Below are 25,476 nucleotides of genomic sequence, written 5' to 3' on the forward strand. Positions count from 1 at the left end.
GGAATGGTAGTGGTCATGGTGTGTTAAAAATATTTGTTGTTGTTGGGGATACTGGTCTGTGTATAGTGGTTTTATTCAGTTTGGTAGTATTATCCCGTCACTATATAGTTGTAAAGTTAGTCTTGGTGTAATGCAATTATTTGTAGCTTGTATAGTGTTATTGGTGATGCTGGTCTGTGTACAGTGGTTTATATACAGTGTCCGTATGGTAGTATTATTCCGGCACTATATGGTGGTAATGTCAGTAGTGAGTGGTCTTGTGCAATTATTTGTCCCTTTTAAAGTGGCACTATTGGTCTCTGTATAGTGGGTCTATTTAATAACAGTATGACATTATTAGTTACTGCAGTGTAAATATGTCGTCCTGGTGTGGAGTTATTATTTTATGTTTTTAAACCCCAACCCATGAGAAAATCCTACGTGCGCCACTGGGGAGAGGTGAATACACTGTACGCATCTTAAATTCACAGGCTCGAGGATAGGTATCCTCATGATTGAGTTTCACCTAAGGCCTCTAAAAGTCTAGAGCCGCCTCTGCATACGCTGTACCACGGTGTGCCTCTGATTTTGCAGTAGACCTATCCACATGGTGATTAGAATAAGGGGCATCATATAGTGGCACACTATTTGCCTATAGTTCTGTAGTATGAACTCTTGGGCATTCCATGTTATACAGTGTATTGGGTTTCAACTTTATGTCCACAATCCCCATAGGGTGGGGCACTCAGGCCCATGAAATCATTTTTTTCTGGCCCATGAGAGAGGGAGCAGAGGTAAGTGTGTGTTGTTGTTTTTTTTTTTTTTTATCTTTAATGGGTCGAAACCTACAGTGGGCATGCTACCTACAGAGAGGTCATGTATACAGAGGCAAGCTACCTACAGGGGGAAAACTACCTATAGGGGGTCTTACAGAGGCAACATAATCAATTCCAGCTAACAACACACACCTTACCAAAGAGAAGCGGTTTCAGCCATCCCAAATGACCAAATATAGAAGCTAATTTTAAATTGATGATTTTGTATTCCCAAAAAGATAATAATAATAATATTCAAATGACCCTCAGTGGAAGAAAAGGCCCTCCACCCTGCTTTAGAGAATACTTATGGCAGGAAAGATGTAAATGCTAAAGTCTGTGCCACAATGTTTCAAGGCATCATTGCCAACTATACCTCAAAATAGTTTCATAAGGTTAAATATAAATAACCCTTATGAGATAATGCCAGCTGCTTCACACTAGGGGAACAATTCCCAACTTCATATATGAGCAATAAATCTCTGGATATACATCCCATCTCCAGTAGTCTAGTACTGATACCTTGTAATAATATATTATGCCTCTTTTAATGCATCATTATTTTAATTGCCATGGCATCAGCTGCCTGGTACTGGTTGGTAAAACCTGGCTTACTATCCACCAATAACCCCAAGTGAATTTAAGATTGTTACAGTCTAAAATTTGGCTCTGATACCTTAAGCTGAAATCAGCAACAATCATTAAGCAAAGACTAATAGTTTGTTATGTTTACAAACAGTAAAATACAAAAGAATGCAGTTTTTATACTAGACTAAACTATACATTCTCAAAGGGATATTAACTGTATAAAGGGGTACTGTGGTGGAAAACCATTTATTTATTATTTTTAAATCAACTGGTGCCAGAAAGTTAAACAGATTTGTAAATTACTTCTATTAAAAATTTTTAATCCTTCCAGTACTTAATAGCTGCTATATGCTACAGAGGAAGTTGTGTCGTTCTTTTCTGTCTGACCACAGTGCTCTCTGCTGACACCTCTGTCCATGTCAGGATCTGTCTGGAGCAGGAGAGGCTTGCTATGGGCATTTGTTCCTACTCTGGACAGTTCTTGACATAGACAGAGGTGTCAGCAGAGAGCACTCTGGTCATACTGGAAAGAACAACTCAACTTCCTCTGGAACATACAGCAGCTGATAAGTACTGGACGGATTCGGATTTTTAACATAAGTAATTAACAAATTTGTTTAATTTTCTGGAACCAGTTGATTTGAAAGGGAAACATTTTTTTTCCCGCCAGAGTACCCCTTTAAAATTTCTCAGTAGGAGTACAATTCAATTTTGGATAGCGATGTAAGTCTTTATGACTAGATAGATATATATTTTATAATACAGGCACAGTAAAAGGACAATTGTACAGATAGATATATGTGACAGATTTTTTGGGGGGATAGTTTCTTCTCTAGCTCAAGCCACAGTTAGTTGGCAGTGTAACTACATACCTGGTAACTGCTCTAGCTAATAATAGGTAGTGTGAACTCTGCTCTGTTGAACTTAATAATAAGAAACGGTGTCCAAGCCAAGATGTAGCTGCAAAGTCACATACAGTACAGAGACATGTGATTATGTTTTCTATAGGAGATTAGCTTTAGTCATCTCTAGCATTTAGTCAAATAGAAGCCCAATAGTAACTAGATAACCTATGTAAACAAATGTTTTTAATATTTCACAGATTTTGAGCTGTACTTTATCATCTATTCACACCCAAAATGAAAGCAACCTTTTCATTAGATCCGTATTCATCAGCAATCCAACCTTTCCTTATACTGGACAATCTTTAGCAAGAAATAGTAGCCCCAAGTACATGTACAATATTGGTGGCACTAAACAATATGGCTGGCAAACAGCCGTTTGAAGAAGTCCCTAGTCCAGCCTTCCCTGCCAGGAGAAGGTGTGGACCCAAACCTGTTAGTTCCAGTTTGGCCCAGGCCAGCAGAGTGTAAATACCTAGTAGGTCGAGTTCTGTATTAAAGGGGTACTTCACCCCTAGACATCTTACCCCCTATCCAAAGGACTGGGAATAATATGTCTGATCGCGGGGTGCAACTAATGCATATCTGAGAAAGTGGTGGTATTGCAAATGTCCTCCTATTTTTCTACATCATTTTTGTACTGCATACAGTAATGGTTATCATGTGGTTACCACACTATAACTCTTATTAAGTTTTCAAAGGATAAATAATGGCAAAGGGTATGGTACATCTCTCTTGTTTTGGCAATAGGTGAGTACCTTACCTCCTGGAGCTTAAAAAATCCTTTTGGGCAACAGTCTACACTAATATCCAGCCAAAGCCCACAGTCTCTATTAATAATTTCCATTTGCTGTGGCTGTATATGGCACATGGTGGTGAAGAATAGATTCTAAAACATACTTCTAACATGTCCAGAAAAAGAGGACACTTCCAGAAGAGAAGAAAGTCTCCCAGATGTGACACATCCTGACAAAATACTCACCTCTCCTTATTCCTGGACACCACTACAAACAACATCTGGATGCTGGAGCATGTGTCAGGAAGTTGTTTATAGTGGTGTCCTGGATTAAAGGGAACCCCACTTAGTATAAATCTCATACTAACACTAAAGTAGCAATAGTGCAGCATTTGTCTAGTCTATATTTAAGAAGCACTCCAGGTTTTTTCTTTTCTTGTTTGTTTGTTTGATTGTTTTTTGCTTTTTTTTTTTTTTGCCCATATCTTACACACTCACCATGACCAGTCCTATAGTGCCAGCAACCAGACCACCAGAAAATGGCTTTATGTATCAGAAGAAAAGGTCTGTCCTGGGTCAGCAGACTTCCTGTGAACTACATGACAGCATTGTCTATCAGATCTCTCCCCTCCCAGTTCTATCTGTATACTACAGCAGAGGAAGGCTTGATGCCGAAACGTGTCCTGGTCTACAAGGAAATGCAATAAAACTACTATTTGCTTGCAGATTTGTGAGTGCCGGGACCTTCTTTTCTATGTATTAATTCATCCACGTGCACCACCACATGTAGAAGTGCCAACCACCACTGGCTATACTATCTGTATACTACAGCAGAGGAAGGCTTGATATCTGCATAACCAGTGGTGGTCGGCACTTCTGCATGTGGTGGTGCACGTGGATGAATTAATGTTGTGTTTTGAATTTTTTGTGTATTCTCCCAAGGTAGCTTGTAAAATGTGGTAATGTACAGCAATTGCACGCAAAAAGGTAACAAGGTGTTCTATTTACTGAGAATTCTGAAAATCAGAGAAAAAAAAAAAACAGCCAAAATAAGGAAAAAACGTGAAAAATGCAGTAAAGATTCAAAGTGTAAACACAACCTAAAGGCTTCAATTCTTCATAAAAAAAGGTCAGATCACATTCTCCTTATTGCAATATTTCTCTAAATAAAAAAATTCATGAATTCTGAATGTAATGTGAACTAACACCAACCCACTTATTAACACTTTTTATACAAGCCTGAGTACATATAATTGTAAAAAAAAAAAAAAAAAACACAGATTTTAACAGACTCGGTGTGGTCTATTAGTGACCATGTTCAGTCCGTTTCCCAAAACTGGGTGATCTTCTATGCTTTTTAATCACAGACAGATAAAGTATACTCTTAGAAAATGGACTGAATATAGTCACTAGGAGACTACATTCAATCCATTAAACTCAATGTACCCACCAACAGTACACCACTGTATACACTGGAATACCTTTTTGACAGGTTGACAACATATACCAGCGATGTATGGACAAAAAATGACATACTATACTAATGCAGAAAAAACATGCTGGTTGAAAAGTGGCCTTAGAGAGCCTACAGATAGAGAGAGGAGAACAACATGTTCATGGAAGTGGAAAAAATTACTACATTCCCTTAATAAAATATATTACACACATTCATATACTTTTATATATGTATATGTGCTATGGATTCATGTGACATATATTACAAACTTTCATATACTTTTATATATGTATATGTGCTACAGATTAATGTGGCGTACAAACTTTCATATACTTTTATATACTTTTACATATGTATATATGGTACGGATTCATGCGATATATCTGTCTCAAATTTAGCTAATATTGTTAATATTTTATACAGTTTCTTCACTGCAGTTAGAGAAGATACATTTATATTAGAGATATCCACATGGCTATCCTACAGGTCATACAATATACAAGCACGCAACCATTCAAACAAGCAGAAACTAGGACAAGGCACTGCAACTCACCATTTTGCCCTTGCTGTTTCCCGTCACTTTCACCAGGCTTCTCTTGCTTCATTTGACTTTGTCCTGAGGAATCGTCTCGTCTGTTTACATTTGGTAATCGAGTCCCATTAATATTTCCCTGACTAGATTCAGTTTGTTTACCATCACTGGAGTTTGTTTCTTTATTTGCCTCGTGTTTGGATTGTGAAGATTTGTCATTTTCATTTTTGTCTTCTCTGTCATCATTCTTTTTATCGTCTTTATCTTGCTGCTTGTTTTCTTCTGCATCTTTTTTTGCTCTTTCTTCTGCATCTATTGAGAATGAGTAGGACATTCATTGTTTGGACGCCACAGGGAACAAATAAAATGCTTTCTAAGGGTAAGGTAACACAAAGCATCCGGCTGTATATAGCCAAAACCATGCCCACATGAGCGTATGGCTTTTATTGTTACTAGGTTGTTAATATATTTGCAGTTTTGCAGGTATAACTATGGCAGGCTTGGTTTGGGCTGTTCTGTGTGGCTCTTCCCCTATGACATTTTATATGACCAGAATATGTCATGAATGTCTCATCAGATGTGATCTTTGCTCAGCTTTTGGTGACCACACGGTCAGCCTATGACTATAATGGCCAGCTATATGGGGCCTTTTCTAGAACCAATATTATTTTGTCCTAACAACCAGATGGAGTCACTGTAGACATTGATCACATGCATCAATAATATGACACAAATTTCTTAAAATGTAACTGTATTATCAAAAGATTTTTATAAACCTGCAAGGTATGGTTAGGTTAACCCTTTAAAGTGACGACAAGGTAATTTTACTCTCTCACTGCTGTTACTGACCTCCTGAGAGTCCCCTCCTTGGTGCACAGCTATTTCTCATTTTCTTTATTTTATGGGACAGGGCAAGAGCTGTGCTGTTTGCCAGCAGTAGTCATACATGGATTTCCTTTCCCTTACTTGCCTGGTTAAGCACTGGAGATCACTTACTCGTCTCTGCTATAGGAGAGAGGAAAAAAAGAGAAAAAAACGCTGGGGCGCAGTACTGCGAGATGTTAATGACCTGCCACCACACCACTGGTGCTGCACTGACCCCATTGGGTAGAGCTGTGTTTTGGGTACAAGGAAGAAAAATATGTAATATATTGCATATGCAGTTTGAAGCTTGAGGACCTTGTCCGCTTACCCTAGGGTGCGGATAAGTAATAGAAGTTGCAAAATGGGGAGAAAATAAGGGTCTGATACGAGTGCTGCTGCTGGGTATGCACACGGAATATTCAGGCCACCATGATTGCACAGGACATAAATATTTATTTGAGATAAAAGGGAAATGGACAACGTGTTTTGGCGCCTACTTGCACCTTCCTTAGGTCCAACAATGAACAAATGTTGCCGTCCTGTCAGGTGTCCGGGTGCTGTGGTGGAGAATGATGTTAACGGTGGTAATGTGCCGTCTTATCTCCTGTTCGAAGTTGTGTTCGATGTGTATCCGAACATGCGCATTTTGGTGGGGGCCATCCCATTTAAAGAAAAATAAAAGGAGCAATCTGGTTGCTACGGGCAACTACTCCATCGTTCGTCTGCAAAAGTTTTAGTCAATCGTCCTGGTAACTGGTACATGGGGAGGTTAGGCACCTAATCCCTATTCTTGCTATGTCATGCCATAGTGCTGGAGAACATATACTGGACTGAAAAGGCTGCATTGTCCTGGTGGATGGTTTATGCAGTACACTACTACAGATGTAATGTGTAGGGGAAGAAGGGGTTGTTGATATACTGGTTTTTCAAGGTACTATATGAACAGAAAGGAAAGAAACTGCCGCAACACATCTAATGTTTTTAATTTATCTATCTGCTTCTATTAGGGCTTTACTTTTTTATTTTTCCATATACAGTATATGAACACATACATAAGTATACATCTATCTATTTATCCATGTTGAGTATACACATATAATATATACATATTTATTTTTGCTATACATAAATACATTATGCACATTACTTTGAAATACCTTTGGCTGCCTGTGCCTTCCACTTTTCTCTGTTCTGTTGTACCACTTCATACCAGGTATTTTTAAAACATTTGAAGTCCACAGTGAGAATAGAACAGTTCAAAGAGGCACTTCCTTCTGATCCAGTACTCTTCACACTCGATCTTTTAACTTCTGAGGGGGTTATGCTGTTCAAACTGAAACATCAAGTGAGAATGCATTCAGAATATGTAATTTATGAGAGTTCCAATAAGAGTCCTGTAACTAGAAATATAGTAGATTTCTTGTTTATGCAAGACATACATTTAAGAGTTGTAGATGGTAGGAAAATAATGGCTACTAGCTTCCATTACAGCTCTTTGAATTTTATCATTTTTTCTTTAAAAATAAAACAAACACACAAAAAACAAACTGCACGTTTACGTCTTTAAATTCCATACCTTGAAATAAATGGTCTTGGAAGAAAATAAAATGAATACCTGTGGTAGAACAAGCCGTTTTAACATTTGGGTAGTACTTCTTGGCTAAGTCCTATAAAAGGCTCTAGTAATGCTGGGGATTACAATCCTTTATACCGTCACTCATTACTGAGTAGCCAGATTAGGCAGAAACTGAGGCAGCACAACCAAATATGCTGGAAATCAGTACTTAAACATTGCCCCCATGGATTTTAGTCCCTAGGGGACCAGTTCACCTTCCCCAGTTGACACTATATGACAACTATCCTTTTTTCCCAAGTACTACTCACTTACTGCCAGTAGCCAATTCACTAGACACCATGGTTTCATGACTGTATTTGCCATTAGGTACCCCTGGGCCTGTGCCTAGGGCAGCAGTGTTAACCCCTTAACAACAATGGACGTAAATGTATGTCATGGTGCCGTGGTACTTAACACACCATGACGTACATTAACGCGCTGTCATGACCGCGAGCACCATACCAGAGCTCACGTCATGTGCGGCAGGTCCCGGCTGCTATGAACAGCCAGGGACCCGCCGGTAATGGCGGAAATCTGCGATCGCACGGATGTCCGCCATTAACCCCTCAGATGCCGTGATCAATACAGATCACGGCATCTGCGGCAGTGCGATACTTTGAATGGATGATCGGATCGCCCGCAGCGCTGCCTCGGGGATCCGATCATCCAGCATGGCAGCCAGAGGTCCATTCACCTGGCTCCAGCTGTCTCCCGGGGTCTTCTGCTCTGGTCTGAGATCGAGCAGAAGATCACCGATAATACTGATCAGTGCTATATCCTATGCATCAAATGATTGCTATAAATATAATAAATTGGATATAAATAGTGTAAAAATAAAAAGTTGCAAAATGTAAAATAAAAAAATGTAAAATCCCCTCCCCCAATAAAAAAGTAAAATGTCAGTTTCTCCCATTTTACCCCCAAAAAAGCGTACAAAAATTAATTAATAAACATATTTGGTATCGCCGCATGCATAAAAGTCTGAACTATTAAAATTTATTGTTAATTATCCCATACACTGAACGGCGTAAACGTAATTTTTTTTTTTTTAAAGTCCCAAATTGCTGCTTTTTTGTCCCATTTTATTCCCAAAAAAATTAATATAAAATTTATAAAAAGTAAAACCTAAGCAAAAGTGTTACTGATAAAAACTACAAATCATGGTGCAAAAATGTAATTTCAAACATACTAATTTTGTTAAAATGTTTTTTAAGCGGTACAATTATAGAAAAGCATATAACATGGGTAACATTTAAATTTTATTGACCCACAGAATAAAGAAAACATGTCATTTTTACCGGAAAGTGTACAGCGTGAAAATAAAACCTTCCAAAATTTGCTAAATTGCTGTTTTCTTTTCATTTTTCCCACATAAATAATATTTGTTTGGTTACGCTGTACATTTTATGGTAAAAGAAGTGATTTTATTACAAAGTACAATTGTTGACGCAAAAAACAAGCCCTCATATGGGTCTGTGGATGGAAATATAAAAGAGTTATGATTTTTAGAAGGCGAGGAGGAAAAACCGAAAATGCAAAAATAAAAATGGTCTTGTCCTTAAAGGACAACTGCAGCAGAATTACACTTATCCCCTATCCACAGGATAGCGGATAAGTGTTTGATCGCGGGGCGTCCGACCGCTGGGACCCCCCTCGATCTCCCTAAAGGGGCGCCTGCATTAGCACCCATGGTAACGTAGCGTCGACCTAGAGGTCGACGGTGACGCCCCGTCTCCTCCCCGGCCCCATATAGTTCTATGGGGGATGCGGGGAGGCACGAATGTATGGATGTATGGAGGAGGCGTGTATGGAGGAGGCGTGCCGGCCGCAACGTCATGCTGCGGCTGGCACGCCCCCTGCACGGGAGAGCCGCGGCCCCGTACAGGAGATCGCCGGGGGCCCCAGCGTTCGGACCCCCCGCGATCAAACACTTATCCCTTATCTTGAGGATAGTGGATAAGTGTTTGTACCGCTGCAGATGTCCTTTAAGACCAAAATGGGCCTGGTCTTTATGGGGTAAAGGAGGCAGCGCTTCAGTGAGTAAAAAAAAAATTAAAAAAAATACATGGCTAGTAATAGCCATGCTGTGTCCTGGAGAAAAAATAAAAAACTATTTTACACTTTGGATTTTTTTCACACTTTAGCTTAATCCACAAGGGTCTGAACAGCGGCACATTTTACCTGCAGATTTGGAGTACAGCCACTGATAATGTTGTGGATTTTTGATTGAATTCACAACTTTCCGTGTATACTGGGTGAGATCAATGATGAATCGGCAATATAATTTGAATGTGATACCACTTTGGATTTAAAGTTGTAATTCTTATATGTTTTTGATTGCCTTGTAAAATCTGCAACTTTGGATTTTTCAACTGCAGATCCGCACAGCCTGACGGGGTATATTGAGTCTGCTGAATAGCCTAGGGCAGCATAAGTTCTAAATACAGCCCTGCAAAGAATATTCCCAAACGTATCCCCTATGTAACCCAAACCATTGAACACCAGGATGTTATCCTCTTCCCTCCTTCTTCAGGATTCAGAGAATGTTACTTGTATACCATTATGACAGCGCTTCATGATATATTATCTATTTCCTGTGGCCTGTTTCCCATGGGTCCAAATCATTGTAAGTTAAACATTATAACAGTTTTTTTTGTGACATATACATCTAAATGTTTAGACAGCTCCAATAGTTGTCTAGTTTGTTATCTTTTTACTAAATATTTTTCTTGTAGTGTAAAATAACAAAGCCACCTTACCTAGATCTCCTAAATCCCGCGAGCCCAGACCGTGATGCCTCATCAATGAGTGGAATTACAATCTTTTCTGTCATGTCTGTTAACACGGTAAATGTAGGCTCCACAATGAAGTCAATGAAACCTAATAAACAAATGTTTATTATTAATATTCTTAATGTACAAAAACACAATTTTTATAATAAATCTCTATAAGTAGATATCAATGCTATTGCTGCAACTTGAGTTAAGTACTAACTTAGAATTGATGTAACTGCATATAATTTTCCACTAGGTGGTGCCATTGTACAGTTAAAAGTAAAGAAAGTCCTCGCTTAGAGTACTTTTTAAATGTTGGAACATTGTTAGGAGGGTTTAATTTTTCAAAGGCAATAACATAACAGATACAATTATTGACATCTCTTTATAATGCAGTCTTCTTCATCTTAGAGTAATATGCTCAGTGATTCACAGTTCTTTGGTACAAAAGGGGCATCGATAATGAAATTCAAGTTCTAGCTAATTGAACTATTCACCTCCTCTTTACCTATTAAAGCTCTTTATACAGTAAAGGAAATAACACAAATGGAGCCCAATAACTTTTTACGGCTTTACAGGAGGCCAGTGGAGACTTTATTTAATGGAAAAGCACTTTTTTTTTTGTGTCATCAAATGTTACATGAATGTTACTGTTACGCCTAGCGCTCCGGGTCCCCGCTCCTCCCCGGAGCGCTCACGGCGTCCTTCTCCCTGCAGCTCCCCGGTCAGCGCTGACCGGGAGCGCTGCTCTGCCATGGCCGTTGGGGATGCGATTCGCACAGCGGGACGCGCCCGCTTGCGAGTCGCATCCCAGGTCACTTACCCGTTCCCGTCTCCTGCGGTCATGTGCTGGCGCGCGCGGCTCCGCTCTCTAGGGCGCGCGCGCGCCAGCTCCCTGAGACTTAAAGGGCCAGTGCACCAATGATTGGTGCCTGGCCCAATTAGCTTAATTGGTTCCCACCTGTTCCCTGCTTATATCTAGTCTCCTCCCTTGCACTCCCTGGCCGGATCTTGTTGCCTTAGTGCCAGTGAAAGCGTTCTTTGTGTGTTTATACCCTGTGTACCAGAACTATTGCTATCTCCCCTGACTACGAACCTTGCCGCCTGCCCCCGACCTTCTGCTACGTCCGACTTTGCTTCTGCCTACTCCCTTGTACCTCGCCTATCTTCAGCAGCCAGAGAGGTGCCGTTGCTAGTGGATACGACCTGGTCACTACCGCCGCAGCAAGACCATCCCGCTTTGCGGCGGGCTCTGGTGAAAACCAGTAGTGTCTTAGAACCGGTCCACTAGCACGGTCCTCGCCATCCCTCTCTGGCACAGAGGATCCACCTCCTGCCAGCCGGCATCGTGACAGTTACATGAAATAACATTGTCCTCATGTTAAAAATAAATAAATAAATAAAGGTAACAAAGGCCATAGGGAAGAATTTCTGCATGAGAAAACAAGAGGCACTAGCTTGCAAGAAATAATACAATGTATTATGTTCAACAATGTAGGCCTAGTCAACACCTTGAAGTGTTTGTTAGTCACGTTACACTATTCCTAAACATTTTTTGCAGAGTGGTAAGTAGCCACTACCATTTGGAAATATATAGCCATACTTGGTCTGCGACTACGTTCATCTAGGTGTTACAGATATCTCAAGACTGATCCATAGTAAATACTCTCATCATCCGGCCTGACAGCCACTTTAAGGGCCTTTACACCTCACACTGCCCCTAGGTTGTTTCACACAGACCCCTCTATCTAAATTATGAAATAGAAAACATGATTAATCAGACCCGGCCACCCTCTCTCATTGTTTCATGGTCAAGTTCTAAAGCTCACATGCCTGTCAGCACTTCTTTATTTTCAGTAGTAATCTTCATAGTTTACATGACAGATTTTTTCAGATGCAAATTTGAAGTCCATATTGCAGACAAAAATGATATTGTGGTCACTTCTTCAAATCGGAATCTGCACATATTCTGCACTTGTTGTCTTGAATGCTCATCCCCACCGAATAAGATTACTAATCTGTTTCCAGAACCATGGCCGTATCCACGGGATAGCATTTCACACAGCAGTATTTGTAGGATAAAGTGGGCCCTAAACATGGAAGAAGTTAAAGTCATCCCATTCTACTTCATCTGTGTTTTTAATGTTATGGCTGATGGATATATATTCTCAGTTACTTGCAAATGCTTAATAATTTGTAAGCATGTCTGAGGCACAGGATGATGAAGAATAACGTTTTCATTTGGTCTCACAGCTCTCATAAATAATAAAAATGGCCTTCAGCCATGATTCTTGAGTAGGAGAGAGAAAGCTTGAATCTTTTAAAGAAGGTAATAGTAAAGTGTATATGAATGACTTATACAATAAATGGTCTGCTGAGTATCTATATGTGTCTGTCTATCTCATATCCTACTATCTATCTGTGGTGTCCCAGCATCAAAAAGCTTTCCTGTGGGCTAAAGATGGCCTCTGACATCCCTGCTGTCTATCTGTTGGGCCCACTGCTCCATTGTCTAACCTGTAATAAAGTAAAATATTGTTGTGTCATGTTATGTGTTAATTTATACTATGTGTTAATATATACCTTTAAGGGATTGTGGTGACAGGTGACCCTGACACCCAATAGAAGACCCCCAAATCTAGCCCTTAGGTAGTGTAGGGGGGGGGGGCTGTCACGATCACACCCTATCGGTCCAGCCAGGACATTAGAGAGAGTGTGATGGTGCAAGGGTTAAAGCCGCCAGACCTCTGGGTATCCACTACTAGTCCCAGCAAGTCACCAAATTAACCCTTAGATAAACGTGTTTCCACCAGAGCTGCCTTCAGAAAGGTGAGCTCATATATTTAGAGATCAAAGACCAGAGCTGATTAATTAAACATTTAATCTGATAAAAGGTATCACAGTGCTATGCATAAAAATAAACAGATGACATACAGTTACAAAAATATGAAAGAGTTTAGCAAGGCAAGTTCAGAAAACAAAAGATGAAGTTCTTACAGCATGATGATATAGCAGTCCATGAGAGAGTTCCAGCTGTTCTTAGGATGGTCTTGTCAGCTTGAGGCACAGCATTGAACACCCTACTTTGAGTCTAGCATTGTTTTAAATATCATATCTGCTTTCTTGGGAGGGAGACTCCATTCCCCCCTCCCCTCTGATCCCACCAGGGGGTCTTCTCTCTTCCTGGCCCCTTATCTGTTTGATTATATGATGGGACCAGAGTGCATGACTTCAAAAAAGCCTTTGACTTCAAAGGAGATGTAAACAAACAGCCAGACCCCCAATAAAATGCAATACACAAACCCACAGTCTGAATGACCTCTCACCCATGGCTTGGATAATACATCACACAGTTATAATTATAATACACATATAGGATTTTAATAATCAGGCCTTGGGCCTGACACCTCCCCCTTAAGATGGGGACAGAGAGATCTTGCCTTTCCAGGATGAGAGATCTGTTTCCATTAACCATCTATTTCCCCCTGGCGCTATAATCCATCTGCATTTTGATGCAGGCTTCCTTTTCTGTGTTGGACAGTGAAATTATATTGCTGGAGGATAAGACTCCAGCGAAGTAGTTTGCCATTGTTACCTGACACTCTGTCCAACCAATGTAGAGGGTTGTGATCAGTTTTGACAGTAAAATCCCTGCCATACAGGTATGGCTGTAATTTTTGCAAAGCCCAGACCACAGCTAGACATTCCTTCTTTATGACCGCATAGGCCACTTCTCTAGGCAATAGCTTCCTACTCAGGTAGAGAATGGGGTGTTCTTCTCCATTGGAGTTTACTTGGCTAAGAACAGCCCCCAGACCAAAATTGGAAGCATCTGTTTGTACCACAAACCTCCTACTGAAATCTGGGGCCTGGAGGACCGGAGAGTTGGACAGTGCAGTCTTGAGGGCAATGAAGGACTTATGACAATCCTCAGTCCAGGTAATTTGCTTGGACACCTTCTTTTTTGTCAACTCTGTGAGAGGTTTTGCTATCTTACTATAATCTGGGACAAATCAACGATAATACCCTGCAGTCCCCAAAAAGGACATGACCTGTTTTTTGGTCTTAGGAATTGGCCAGGCCATAATAGACTCGACCTTAATGAGCTCAGGGCGTAGGGATCCTCCTCCTACCCTATGTCCTAGATACTGCACTTCTGTTATGCCAACTTGACACTTTTCTGGTTTTATGGTAAGCCCTGCCTCAGTTTTTTGTTTTACCACCTTGCCCAGGTGACTCAGGTGCTCCTCCCAGGTCTTGCTGAATATGGCAATATCATCTAAGTAGGCCACGGCGTATTTGGCGTATAGTCGTTGGAAAGTGGCTGGGGCATTTTTCATCCCAAAAGGCATGACACAACACTCAAACAACCCAAAGGGAGTGATAAAGGCTGACCGCTCCTGGGCCTCTGGGGTCATAGGGATCTGCCAGTACCCTCGGCTTAAATCCATGATAGTCACATATTGGGAATCTGCTAGCTGATCAAGTAGTTCATCTATTCTGGGCATAGGGTAAGCATCAAAGGTAGTTACAGCATTTAACTTTCGGTAATCCACACTCCACACAGAACCTAGTGGATTTGTCTTTTTTGGGCACCAGCACTACTGGGGAGGCCCAGGGGCTTTTTGACTTCTTAGTTACCCCTAGCTCTAACATGTCCTCGATCTCCTTCTATATATGGGCTTTTACCTCTGGGGATACCCGATGGGCCACCTGTCTTAGTGGTGGATGGGCCCCTGTATCAACATGGTGGGTGGCTAGAGTAGTTCGCCCGGGCCTCCCAGTAAAGGTGGCACTGAAGGGGCCTAGTACCTGATTAAGCTGCCTCCTCCTTTCATCTGAGAGCTGTGGATTGATCTCCACATCCTGAAGGGATCCCTGGCTCTTAGCTTCCTCCACTAGATCAAGTAAGGGATCACTACCCAGCCCTTCCTCTGGTGCACTACATACACTGAGTACCACCTCCTCAGGGTAATAGTATGCCTACAGCATATTAATGTGGTACTGTCTCTGCCTCTGACCATTCTCATCATGGATTACTACATACGTGGTGGGTTTTAGGCACCGTAAAATGGTAAAGGGACCCTCCCAGGCATCCTGCAACTTATTCTGCCTAATGGGGTTCAGAACCATTACCTTCTGTCCCACTTCATAGACCCGGTCCCTTGCATTGTGATCGTACCAGTACTTCTGCCTGGACTGTGCTGCTGTGAGGTTGTCATGTACCATCCCAGTCAATGTCTGCATCCTGTCCCTGAATCTCAGAACATACTCCACCACAGAAGTCTCAGGGGCATTTAGCCCCCCTTCCCATTCCCCTCTTACTAAATCTAGGGGTCCCCGCACTTTGCGACCATACAATAATTCAAAGGGCGAGAAACCTGTAGACTCTTGGGGTACCTCCCTGTAAGCGAATAACAGATGGGGTAAATACTTTTCCCAGTCTCTGCCCTCTGATTCTACAAAGGTTTTTAGCATTTGTTTCAAGGTCCCATTGAACCTCTCACAAAGCAAGTATGGGCTTGCTACCAAGTGCTGTTCATTCACCTTCTTACAGAGACTTTGCATGAGATTGGACATGAACTGTGTGCCCTGATCAGTGAGCATTTCTCTGGGGAACCCTACCCTGCAGAAAATACTGATCAGAGCCTCTGCCACCTCATCTGCTCGGACGGAGGATAAGGCAACAGCCTCAGGGTACCTGGTTGCATAATCTACAACAGTAAGAATAAATTGTTTCCCTGTGCTGCTGGGTATAGCCAGAGGCCCCACAATATCCACTGCCACTCATTCAAAGGGTACAGATATGACTGGTAGGGGAACTAGGGGAACACGAGTAACATCCCCAGACTTACCCACCCTTTGGCAGACATGACAGGATCTACAGTAACTTGCAACAGCAGTACCCATACCTGGCCAATAGAAATTGTGAGCCAACCTGGACTTTGTCTTGGCCACTCCCAAATGTCCTTCCAGGGGGGTCTCATGGGCTGACCTCAGCAGCTCTTTCCTGTACTGCTAGGAACCACTAACTGCCTTTCTCTCTCCTGGGCCCCTAGCATGCCTTTGGAAAGGGACTCCCAGTACAAGATTTTGTTTTCCCAATATACCCGATGCCCATCTGTGTCAACACCTGTATATTCAGCAAATTGTCTCAGCCCTTCAAGGGAAGGGTCACTGCGCAGAGCTTCCCGGAAATGCTCATTTCCCTCCCCATCTTGTGGCATCAGGGAACACATTTCCCCCAGGTGAACTAGCATCTCCACCTTCCTCTGCTGTGGCGTACATGTCACACAGCTTGCCCCTTGCATCACCATCCTCCCTTTTTTTTTTAAAGCTGCAGCCCTGGCATGCTGCTGACGCGTCATCACTGCCACCATTGGTATGCCTCCCTGGGGTTTACCTTCCTCCGCCTCAGTTCCAGACATAACAATACAGGCATCATACACAGGGCTATCACTCCTTCCCTCACAGGATTGGGACATATCACTCACTGCTGGTCCCTCATCCTTACATGTCACCAGGGGCACACCAACCCCTCCCCCTAGCCCATCTCCACTAGGTTTTGGCATTGGCAATTCATTGTCACCACATTTTACAATACACCCCGTTTCACTTTTGGAAAACATTACTGGTTCAGTCACAGGTAAACATTTATAAATACCCTGCACTCCCTCCAAGTTACCACATCTTGCAGTGTCTCCCAAAGTCTTGCACAGTACCTCAGAATGAACAGGGCTCTCTCCTAGCCACTCCGGTGTGCAGGTAGTGTCCTCTGGAGCCTAATGACAGAGCATCCAACCCAAATCATTCCCCAGCAGAACATTAACAGGGATGTCCTCAAAGACCCCCACCTCCCGCAAACCCTTGCCTGTACCCCAATCCAGGTACACACGGGCCATGGGCACAGCAGGCCGCACACCTCCAATTTCTTTTAAAGCCATGGTTCTTCCAGGGATGATGTCCTCTGTATACACCACTTCAGGCCGCACCAAGTTAAAGGAGGCTCCAGAATCTCGCAAACCCACTGTCACCCGGTCAGTTACACTCTGCAGGTTATCCGCTCTTTTCTCCACCGCTCCGGACACCAGAAGAACGGCTGTGTGTCCTCCAGCTACTGGTGGAGAATTCTTTTTGTTGGGGCAAGTGGCACTCAGGTGCCCAATATTGTTGCATCTGTAGCATCGGCGGGTGTCCCCCTGACCCAATGTGGCTCCTGTTGCTTTTGGTAATGATGGCAAGAATTTCCCGGCTGACCTGGTGGTGCTTTGTGGTTGTGTGGTTCCCCTCCAGGTACTTGCTCCAGCTTGTGCAGATCCACGCTTCGCTGCTGGCGCCCGGTTGTTGGCAAAGTCATCTCCTAGTTCTGCTGCTTCCATGGCTGTCTTGGGCTTGCGGTCAAAAATCCACTCTCTGGCTTCAAAGCTCCGTGCTTGGAGAAACTGATCCAGGACCATCAAGTCCTCCAAGGCCTCATAGGTAGTGACTTGTAGGCCCCCAGTCCATAGCCTGAATGCAGTCCTTAGCTGACCTGCATGTTGAGTGCAGCTTTCTGTGGCACTTTGTTGCAAAGTCCGAAACTTTTTCCGATAAGTCTCTGGAGTCAGATTAAAACTTTTTAGCAGGGCAGATTTTATTGCCTCATGGTCCTTGTCACTCTCAGAGGGAAGCGAAGCAAACACATCCAGAGCTTTCCCTCGCAGCCGTGGGGTTAGATATCGTCCCCACTGTTCTTTAGGTAGATGGAACTGCGAGCAAACCTTTTCAAATCCCCTCAGGAACACATCCAGATCACCATCTTTCTCCAACATGGGGAAATGTTCCAAGCGGGGTTTGTGGTCTCCTTGATTCTACATATCACTCCGTGCGGATAAAGCATCCCCTCTCAGCCTCAGAACCTCCAGTTCATGCCTTCGCTGGGCCTCTCTTTCTGCGGCTTGTGCCTGGGCCTCTCTTTCTATGGCTCGTGCCTGGGCCTCTATTTCTGTGGCTTGTGCCTGGGCCTCTCTTTCTGCGGCTCGTGCCTGAGCCTCTCTTTCAGCAGTTTGGTACTGGAGAAGCAGTTGGAGTTTCATACTGGCATCCACATTCCCAAGGTGTTGTAAGGCAGTCCGCATATAAGAGTCCAAGGCCTCATGTGGAGTACTGTCCTCATGGGGAGTAATGTTGTATTCCCCAGGAGATATCAGTCCTTGGATGGCAGTTCCAGCTGTAGGACTTTGTCTCATGTCACTCAGCTCTTCTACACGAGCATCATACTCCACAAGATCAGCAATAAGTTGTTCCTTGTTCTTTCCTGCAGTAGGGATGTCCTTTTCTTGGCACAATAGCTCCAGTGTAGGCTTGGACTGCTTGCGATATGCCTCCATATTTCCGAGATGAGACAGAGGAGGTAAAACAGGAGATGGGGAGGACAGAACTGTCTTGCACTCTTTTTGTATGTCTTTTAAACCAGCACTGAGCTCTGTCTTTGGAATTTACACACAAGAATATGTATGCAATTTCTTTTTAGTGCTAAGATTTCCTTACAGGTAAAATCCAGCAAGCACTAAAAATCTCTAAATATATCCCACCGCTGCCACCAGTTGTCACGATCACACCCTATCGGTCCAGCCAGGACATTAGAGAGAGTGTGATGGTGCAAGGGTTAAAGCCGCCAGACATCTGGGTATCCACTACTAGTCCCAGCAAGTCACCAAATTAACCCTTAGATAAACGTGTTTCCACCAGAGCTGCCTTCAGAGCTGCCTTCATATATTTAGAGATCAAAGACCAGAGCTGATTAATTAAACATTTAATCTGATAAAAGGTATCACAGTGCTATGCATAAAAATAAACAGATGACATACAGTTACAAAAATATGAAAGAGTTTAGCAAGGCAAGTTCAGAAAACAAAAGATGAAGTTCTTACAGCATGATGATATAGCAGTCCATGAGAGAGTTCCAGCTGTTCTTAGGATGGTCTTGTCAGCTTGTGGCACAGCATTGAACACCCTACTTTGAGTCTAGCATTGTTTTAAATATCAAATCTGCTTTCTTGGAAGGGAGACTCCATTCCCCCCTCCCCTCTGATCCCACCAGGGGTCTTCTCTCTTCCTGACCCCTTATCTGTTTGATTATATGATGGGACCAGAGTGCATGACTTCAAAAAAGCCTTTGACTTCAAAGGAGATGTAAACAAACAGCCAGACCCCCAATAAAATGCAATACACAAACCCACAGTCTGAATGACCTCTCACCCATGGCTTGGTTAATACATCACACAGTTATAATTATAATACACATAAAGGATATTAATAATCAGGCCTTGGGCCTGACAGGGACGAGTTGCTCACTCTAGTTCAGTTAGGAGGAGATTGCATTCTTTTGAGAAGCTGCAGTTCAGTGTAGTTCAGTGGGAGAGAGATTGAGCTACAGTGAGGAGAAGGAGAGTGTGTTCCAGCAAGCAAGCTGAGGAGAAGCCTTGGGAGAAGAAGTCTACATCCACTCCGCCCAACCCTCTGCTCAAGAGACTGTATTGTTTGAGATGTGCTACCTCCATTAAAGTAGAGAGACAGTTTTCCATAACCTGACATACCTGGCCCAGGGGAAGCTGTCGTATCCTCGGACGGTGAAGGTTAATAGTGCCCTGGCATCACAAAGTGATACATCTAACCACCGGAGTCATGCACAAGGATCTATACACCCTGCACCCCAGTCAGTAGCACTAGTGGCTGCCACATATCTATCAATCTATCTCCTATCTATCTATCTATCTATCTATCTATCTATCTAGCAATCAGTAGGAAGAACAGGACATCAAGTCTCAAAAGTTGGGTGGTGCACAAATTCCAGATGGCCATAGTCAGAAAAAGGTTGCATGGGCAGCTGAAACGTTGCATGTTGTATTTAAAAGTGAAATAAAACCACCTGCTTTTTGCATTTTTCTGAGTGCTGCAGCCGCCTTTCTTTTAGTATCTATCTTTCTTTCTTTCATCTATCTTATATTATAAAATGTATACATATCTATTTTGAAGTGTACATCAAATGATGGCTCCAGCTGAAGGTGTTTTAATGTGAATGTGTTTTAATTATGCAACAGGTATATACAGAATTATTATTATACCGACCTATTTGGGATTGGGCAACCATTGTTGAATTGCGATCGCACAGTGGAGAAAATGGAAGGCCAAGTTCTGCTTCTTTGTCCCCCTGCAAATAGAATACAGTGAGTTGTATATTTCTGAACATCAACCTTTCATAGCATAAGTGCACAGATAGTGAGCTGTAGAATATGGGACTCTATATAGGCAGCTGCCTGAGCTATTGAAATGGAAATTATTTCTGCCTTCTGCGTGCCATCTTCCTATTTGTGCTCTGTCTTTATCAGGCAGGTAGATTAGCATCTGCACAATGAAATCAATGCTGAACGGCACTGAGAATTCTCAGTGTGATAGGAAGTCTTATTTTATGCGAGTAAAGAAACTGTATAATAAAGTGATCAAAAATCTGTTCCTGCTCTGCTCCCTTCTATTACAGAACCACGTACAGAATCTTATGTACTCGAGAACATTGAACATCAGCGGGTGTCACAGTCATTCATATTATGTACATTATGAGTACAGAATAAGGAATAATGAATTGGAATTGCTTAAATGTTGACATTTCATTTTTCAGTAAATTGGCAAAAAAAAGTAAATAGCTCTCTCAGCCTGAATCCCCATCAACACCTTTCTGAAATATACCCACATGAGGTACAGTGTGAGATCACTGTCATTTCTATCAAATGTGGCAAAAAGCTGGCACCGGGAAATAAAGGAGAGCATAGGTTTTTACTACATCAGAGCCTAGGAGTGGAATTAAAGAGAAGAACTGGGAAAAATGCTAGAGCTGGAAGATAGCTAACTGCAATTTGAGGAGATCCTTCATAAAGACTTCAGAGTCAAATATCCCATTATTTAGATGAACACACCATAAACAACAATGATATAATAATAATAATAATAATAATAGTTGTAATATATTTGTGTGTGTGTGTATGTTCAGGACTACTAATTTGTAAGCCTCCCAACTAAACAAATCTTGTTCCCCTCCCCTTCTACAGTTTGATGTGACCCCATAAATAGAGAGAGCACATGCGTTGCAGTTAACACACTGTAGCAAATGTAACCATTATGTGTAATAGTAGTATATCTGTGCTCATAACATTCAGTTGGATCTTACTGTACTGTACTGCACTGCATATAGAGATGACTGTGATTAGGGATGAGCAAATCAAATCTGACAAATTTGAATTTGTTAAGAATTTCATGAAAAATTCGATTTGCAACGAATCCGAATATCGCCGCGATTCGATAAAATGAATCTCTTCATTAAACTCCATTTAGTGCGGTTCAGGGCTCCAGGGCATCTAAAATGGTGGCTCCACATGTATGGACATGGGGCAAGGAACTCTGAGAAGGCAGGTAGGCAGGATCCCCCTGAATCACATGCAGCCTATCAGCAGCCAGCCAGCCCTGTGATGTCACAGCCCTATATAATTGGCAGCCATCTTGCAGGCAGCCATTTCAGTGTTTTATTGCATAGAGAGAGCAGTGTGTGTCGCACAGAAAAACAGCTTTACAGTAGCGATTCACCACAAGCCCAAATCACTGCAGAAAAGCACTGACAGGGAAGGGAGAGAGAGAGAGAGAGAGAGAAAGTACACTTTTGGGTGTACTACACAGTGACTCTATACTGCTGCAGTGGGGTGTACAACAACTCTAAAGCTGATAGAGGCCAGTCCGGGTGAGCTATTAGCCATAGTCAATTGCTATTAGTGCACTGTACTGTACTGGGCTGTACTACACAGCAACTCTGTGCTGCAGCACTAGTGTGTACTACAACTCTAAAGCAAATAGGGGCAAGTTAGGGCACTGAGCACTAAAAGCCATAGTCACCTGATTTTGGTGCCTAATACAGGTTGCTTAGCAAAGCGTATTGTCCTCATAAGTGTAACCTGTGCGCACATAGGTGGTGTACTTTTTTTTTTTCCTGTCAGACTAATTTGGGGTAAGTTACTGTGAAAGGCCAGCCAAAGCAACAAACTTGCTTTTGTAGCCTAATACAGTTTTAAGCTGAGCGTATTGTCCACCTCTCATAAGTGTAAATTGTACATACACCTACGTGGTGTCCTTTATATTTTTCCTGTTAAACTAATTTGGGCCTAGTTAATGGGAAAGGCCAGCCAAAGCTACACACTTGTTTCTGTAGTCTAATACAGTTTTAAGTGTAGTGGAGCGTATTGTCCTCCCTTCATAAGTGTACACTGTACGTACACCTACTTGGTGTACGATTTTGTTCCTTTTAAAGTCATAAGGGCCTCGTTACTCTGAAAAGTCAGCCAAAACAACACATCTGCTTATGTAGCCAAATACAGTTTTAAGCGTAGTGGAGCGTATTGTCCTCCTCTCATAAGTGTATAATATACACACTCAGCTGGTGTATAGGTATGTCTGGCAGAAAAATGCCAGGACGTGCACAGAGGAGTGGCAGAGGCCTAAATTCATCAAGTGGAGATCGCAGCAGACTAAGGGCAAGTGGCAGTAGGAGTCGCAGAGAGAGGCCTGAGCTCCCGGTATCAGCTAGCAGTTGTGTCTCGACCGGCAACCCATCTGCAATCATAGATTGGTTAACTCGGTCATTCACTTCATCACAAGTGACATCTGACACCCCCAGTCAACGGTCGGTGGGTTCCTCAAACACAACCCTCAGTTGACATGGCTCTGGAGCAGTCCCTGTCCTCCAATTGCCTCTGTCCTATGCTGCTCCCTACCCAACAGAAGTATTGTATGCTGTGCAGCTTCACTATTTAGTGAGGACGATCTACTAGAGGACACTCAGCAGCTACTGCCCAGGCAAGAATTGGAGGAGACATCCGCCGCTTCCCCCGATCGCACTTGGGAGCCGGGTGCAGAAGGGGCTTCATCATCATCAGGAGAAGACGGTTGCAGGTTGCCCGTGAAGCTGAGCCAGCAAGGTGGTAGCATGGTTGGGAGTCAGCATGGTGGCAGAAGTAGGAAGTCTGGAGACAAACATGCCTGGGATAGACCACCTGCTTCGCGGCAGCCTACCTTCCCAGGAGGTAGTGGAGCACGGGTTCCTGGAGTCATAGGCAGTAGCAGTCAGTCAGTGTGGACTGTTGGGGGAAAATCAGCTACTAGGTGGTGTGGCAGTTTTTCATCAAGCATCCGGAGGAGGTTAACAAGGACACATGTTAGATGTGTCGGCAGAAGGTGTAGCGTGTCCAGGGTCCCAATGTTGGCACCATGGCCCAGCATCAACATATGCAGCATCACCATAAAGTGGCCTGGGAGAACCATGGCTCCAATGAGGTGGTCCAGCCTGCTGCATCACCCAGTGGCACGTCGCTCTCTGTTTCTGTCAGCCAAGGCTCCACCACCTCAGCCAAAGGGAGCTGTCTGTCATACCCATCTTCTGTCGGTCCAGATGCTCCTGCTCCTCCTACGTTGAGTCAGTCATTCCGTTAGCAATCCATTGTCATGCCCCAGACACAGCAGTATACGCCCACTCAACCAACAGTGCAGAAGCTGAATGTGCTCCTGTCCAAGTTACTGGTGCTTCAGTCCCTCCCTTTTCAAATGATAGACTCTGCACCTTTCAGAGAACTGATGGCTTGTGCTGAGCCAAGGTGGAGAGTTCCAAACCATCATTTCTTTGCAAAAAAAGGCAGTACCAGCCCTGACAATTATGTGAAACAGAAGGTGGGCCAGTCCTCGAGCATGTCGGTGTGTACCAAAGTGCACGGCAGCGCCGGCGTGTGGGGCTGTAACTACAGGCAGGGATAATACATGTCCTTTACGGCCCACTGGGTGAATGTGGTTCCTGCACAGCCACAACAGCAACTTGGACAGGTCATGCTGCTTCCACCTCCATGCTCTCAGGCCGTTGGGCCTGCGACAGTGTGCTACTCCGCCTCCTCATCCTCCACCGTGTCCTTAGCCTCCACTGCACGGACAAGTCTCAGTGCCCCTACAGCATATCATGTGTGCAGGGCACGACGGTGGCACACTGTTCTTCACATGGTTTGCTGCAGCGTCAGAACGGCATCCCACAACATAGTCTGATATGCAACGTTTCTGTTACGCCGAGCGCTCCGGGTCCCTGCTCCTCCCCGGAGCGCTCGCAGCGTTCTCCTGTTTGCAGCGCCCCGGTCAGACCCGCTGACCGGGAGCGCTGCGATAATGACCCTAGCCGGGATGCGATTCGCGATGCGGGACGTGCCCGCTCGCGGTTCGCATCTCGGCCCGCTTACCAGACTCGTTCCCCGTCTGTGCTGTCCTGGCGTGCGCGGCCCCGCTCCCTAGGGCATGCGCGCGCCGGCTCTCTGCAATTTAAAGGGCCAGTGCGCCACTGATTGGCGCCTGGTTTTAATTAGTGTGTTCACCTGTGCACTTCCCTATATTACCTCACTTTCCCTTCACTTCCTGGTCGGATCTTGTTGCCATTGTGCCAGTGAAAGCGTTCCTTGTGTATCCCAAGCCAGTGTTCCAGACCTCTTGCCGTTGCCCCTGACTACGATCCTTGCTGCCTGCCCTGACCTTCTGCTACGTCCGACCTTGCTCTTGCCTAATCCCTTGTACCGTGCCTATCTCAGCAGTCAGAGAGGTTGAGCCGTTGCCGGTGGATACGACCTGGTTGCTACCGCCGCTGCAAGACCATCCCGCTTTGCGGCGGGCTCTGGTGAATACCAGTAGCAACTTAGAACCGGTCCGCCGGCATGGTCCACGCCAATCCCTCTCTGACACAGAGGATCCACCTCCAGCCTGCCGAATCCTGACAGTAGATCCGGCCATGGATCCCGCTGAGGTCCCGCTGCCAGTTGTCGCTGACCTTACCATGGTCGCAACAGCAGTCGCAACAGATAGCGCAACAAGGCCATCAGCTGTCTCAACTGACTGTTATGCTACAGCAGCTTCTACCACAGCTTCAGCAACCATCTCCTCCGCCAGCTCCTGCACCGAGTGGCCGCATCCAGCCTCCGTTTATCGTTGCCGGACAAGTTTGATGGGGACTCTAGACTTTGCCGTGGTTTTCTCTTGCAATGTTCCCTGCATTTGGAGATGATGTCGGACCAATTTCCAACTGGACGGTCAAAGGTGGCTTTCGTGATTAGTCTCCTGTCTGGGAAGGCCCTGTCATGGGCCACACCGCTCTGGGACCGCAATGATCCTGT

General features: G+C 43.7%; 1 protein-coding gene across 9 annotated transcripts in view; it reads right to left on the minus strand.

Moving 5' to 3' along the window:
- The window catches only part of PDE1C (phosphodiesterase 1C), a 983,820-nt gene that overhangs the window by 72,674 nt on the left and 885,670 nt on the right, over positions 1-25,476 (minus strand). For 8 of the 9 annotated variants that reach the window (XM_056520396.1, XM_056520395.1, XM_056520397.1 and 5 more), the window contains 4 exons: positions 20,372-20,453; positions 10,247-10,367; positions 7,030-7,205; positions 5,030-5,320 (listed from right to left, as the gene is read on the minus strand). In XM_056520396.1, the coding sequence (XP_056376371.1) occupies positions 5,030-5,320; positions 7,030-7,205; positions 10,247-10,367; positions 20,372-20,453 (670 nt within the window). Of the gene's footprint in view, positions 1-5,029; positions 5,321-5,871; positions 6,014-7,029; positions 7,206-10,246; positions 10,368-20,371; positions 20,454-25,476 lie in introns of those variants that run through there. The other variant, XM_056520404.1, reaches the window with a different exon arrangement.

The sequence above is a fragment of the Hyla sarda genome, chromosome 5 (genome assembly GCF_029499605.1).
Source record: "Hyla sarda isolate aHylSar1 chromosome 5, aHylSar1.hap1, whole genome shotgun sequence".
NCBI lineage: Eukaryota > Metazoa > Chordata > Amphibia > Anura > Hylidae > Hyla > Hyla sarda.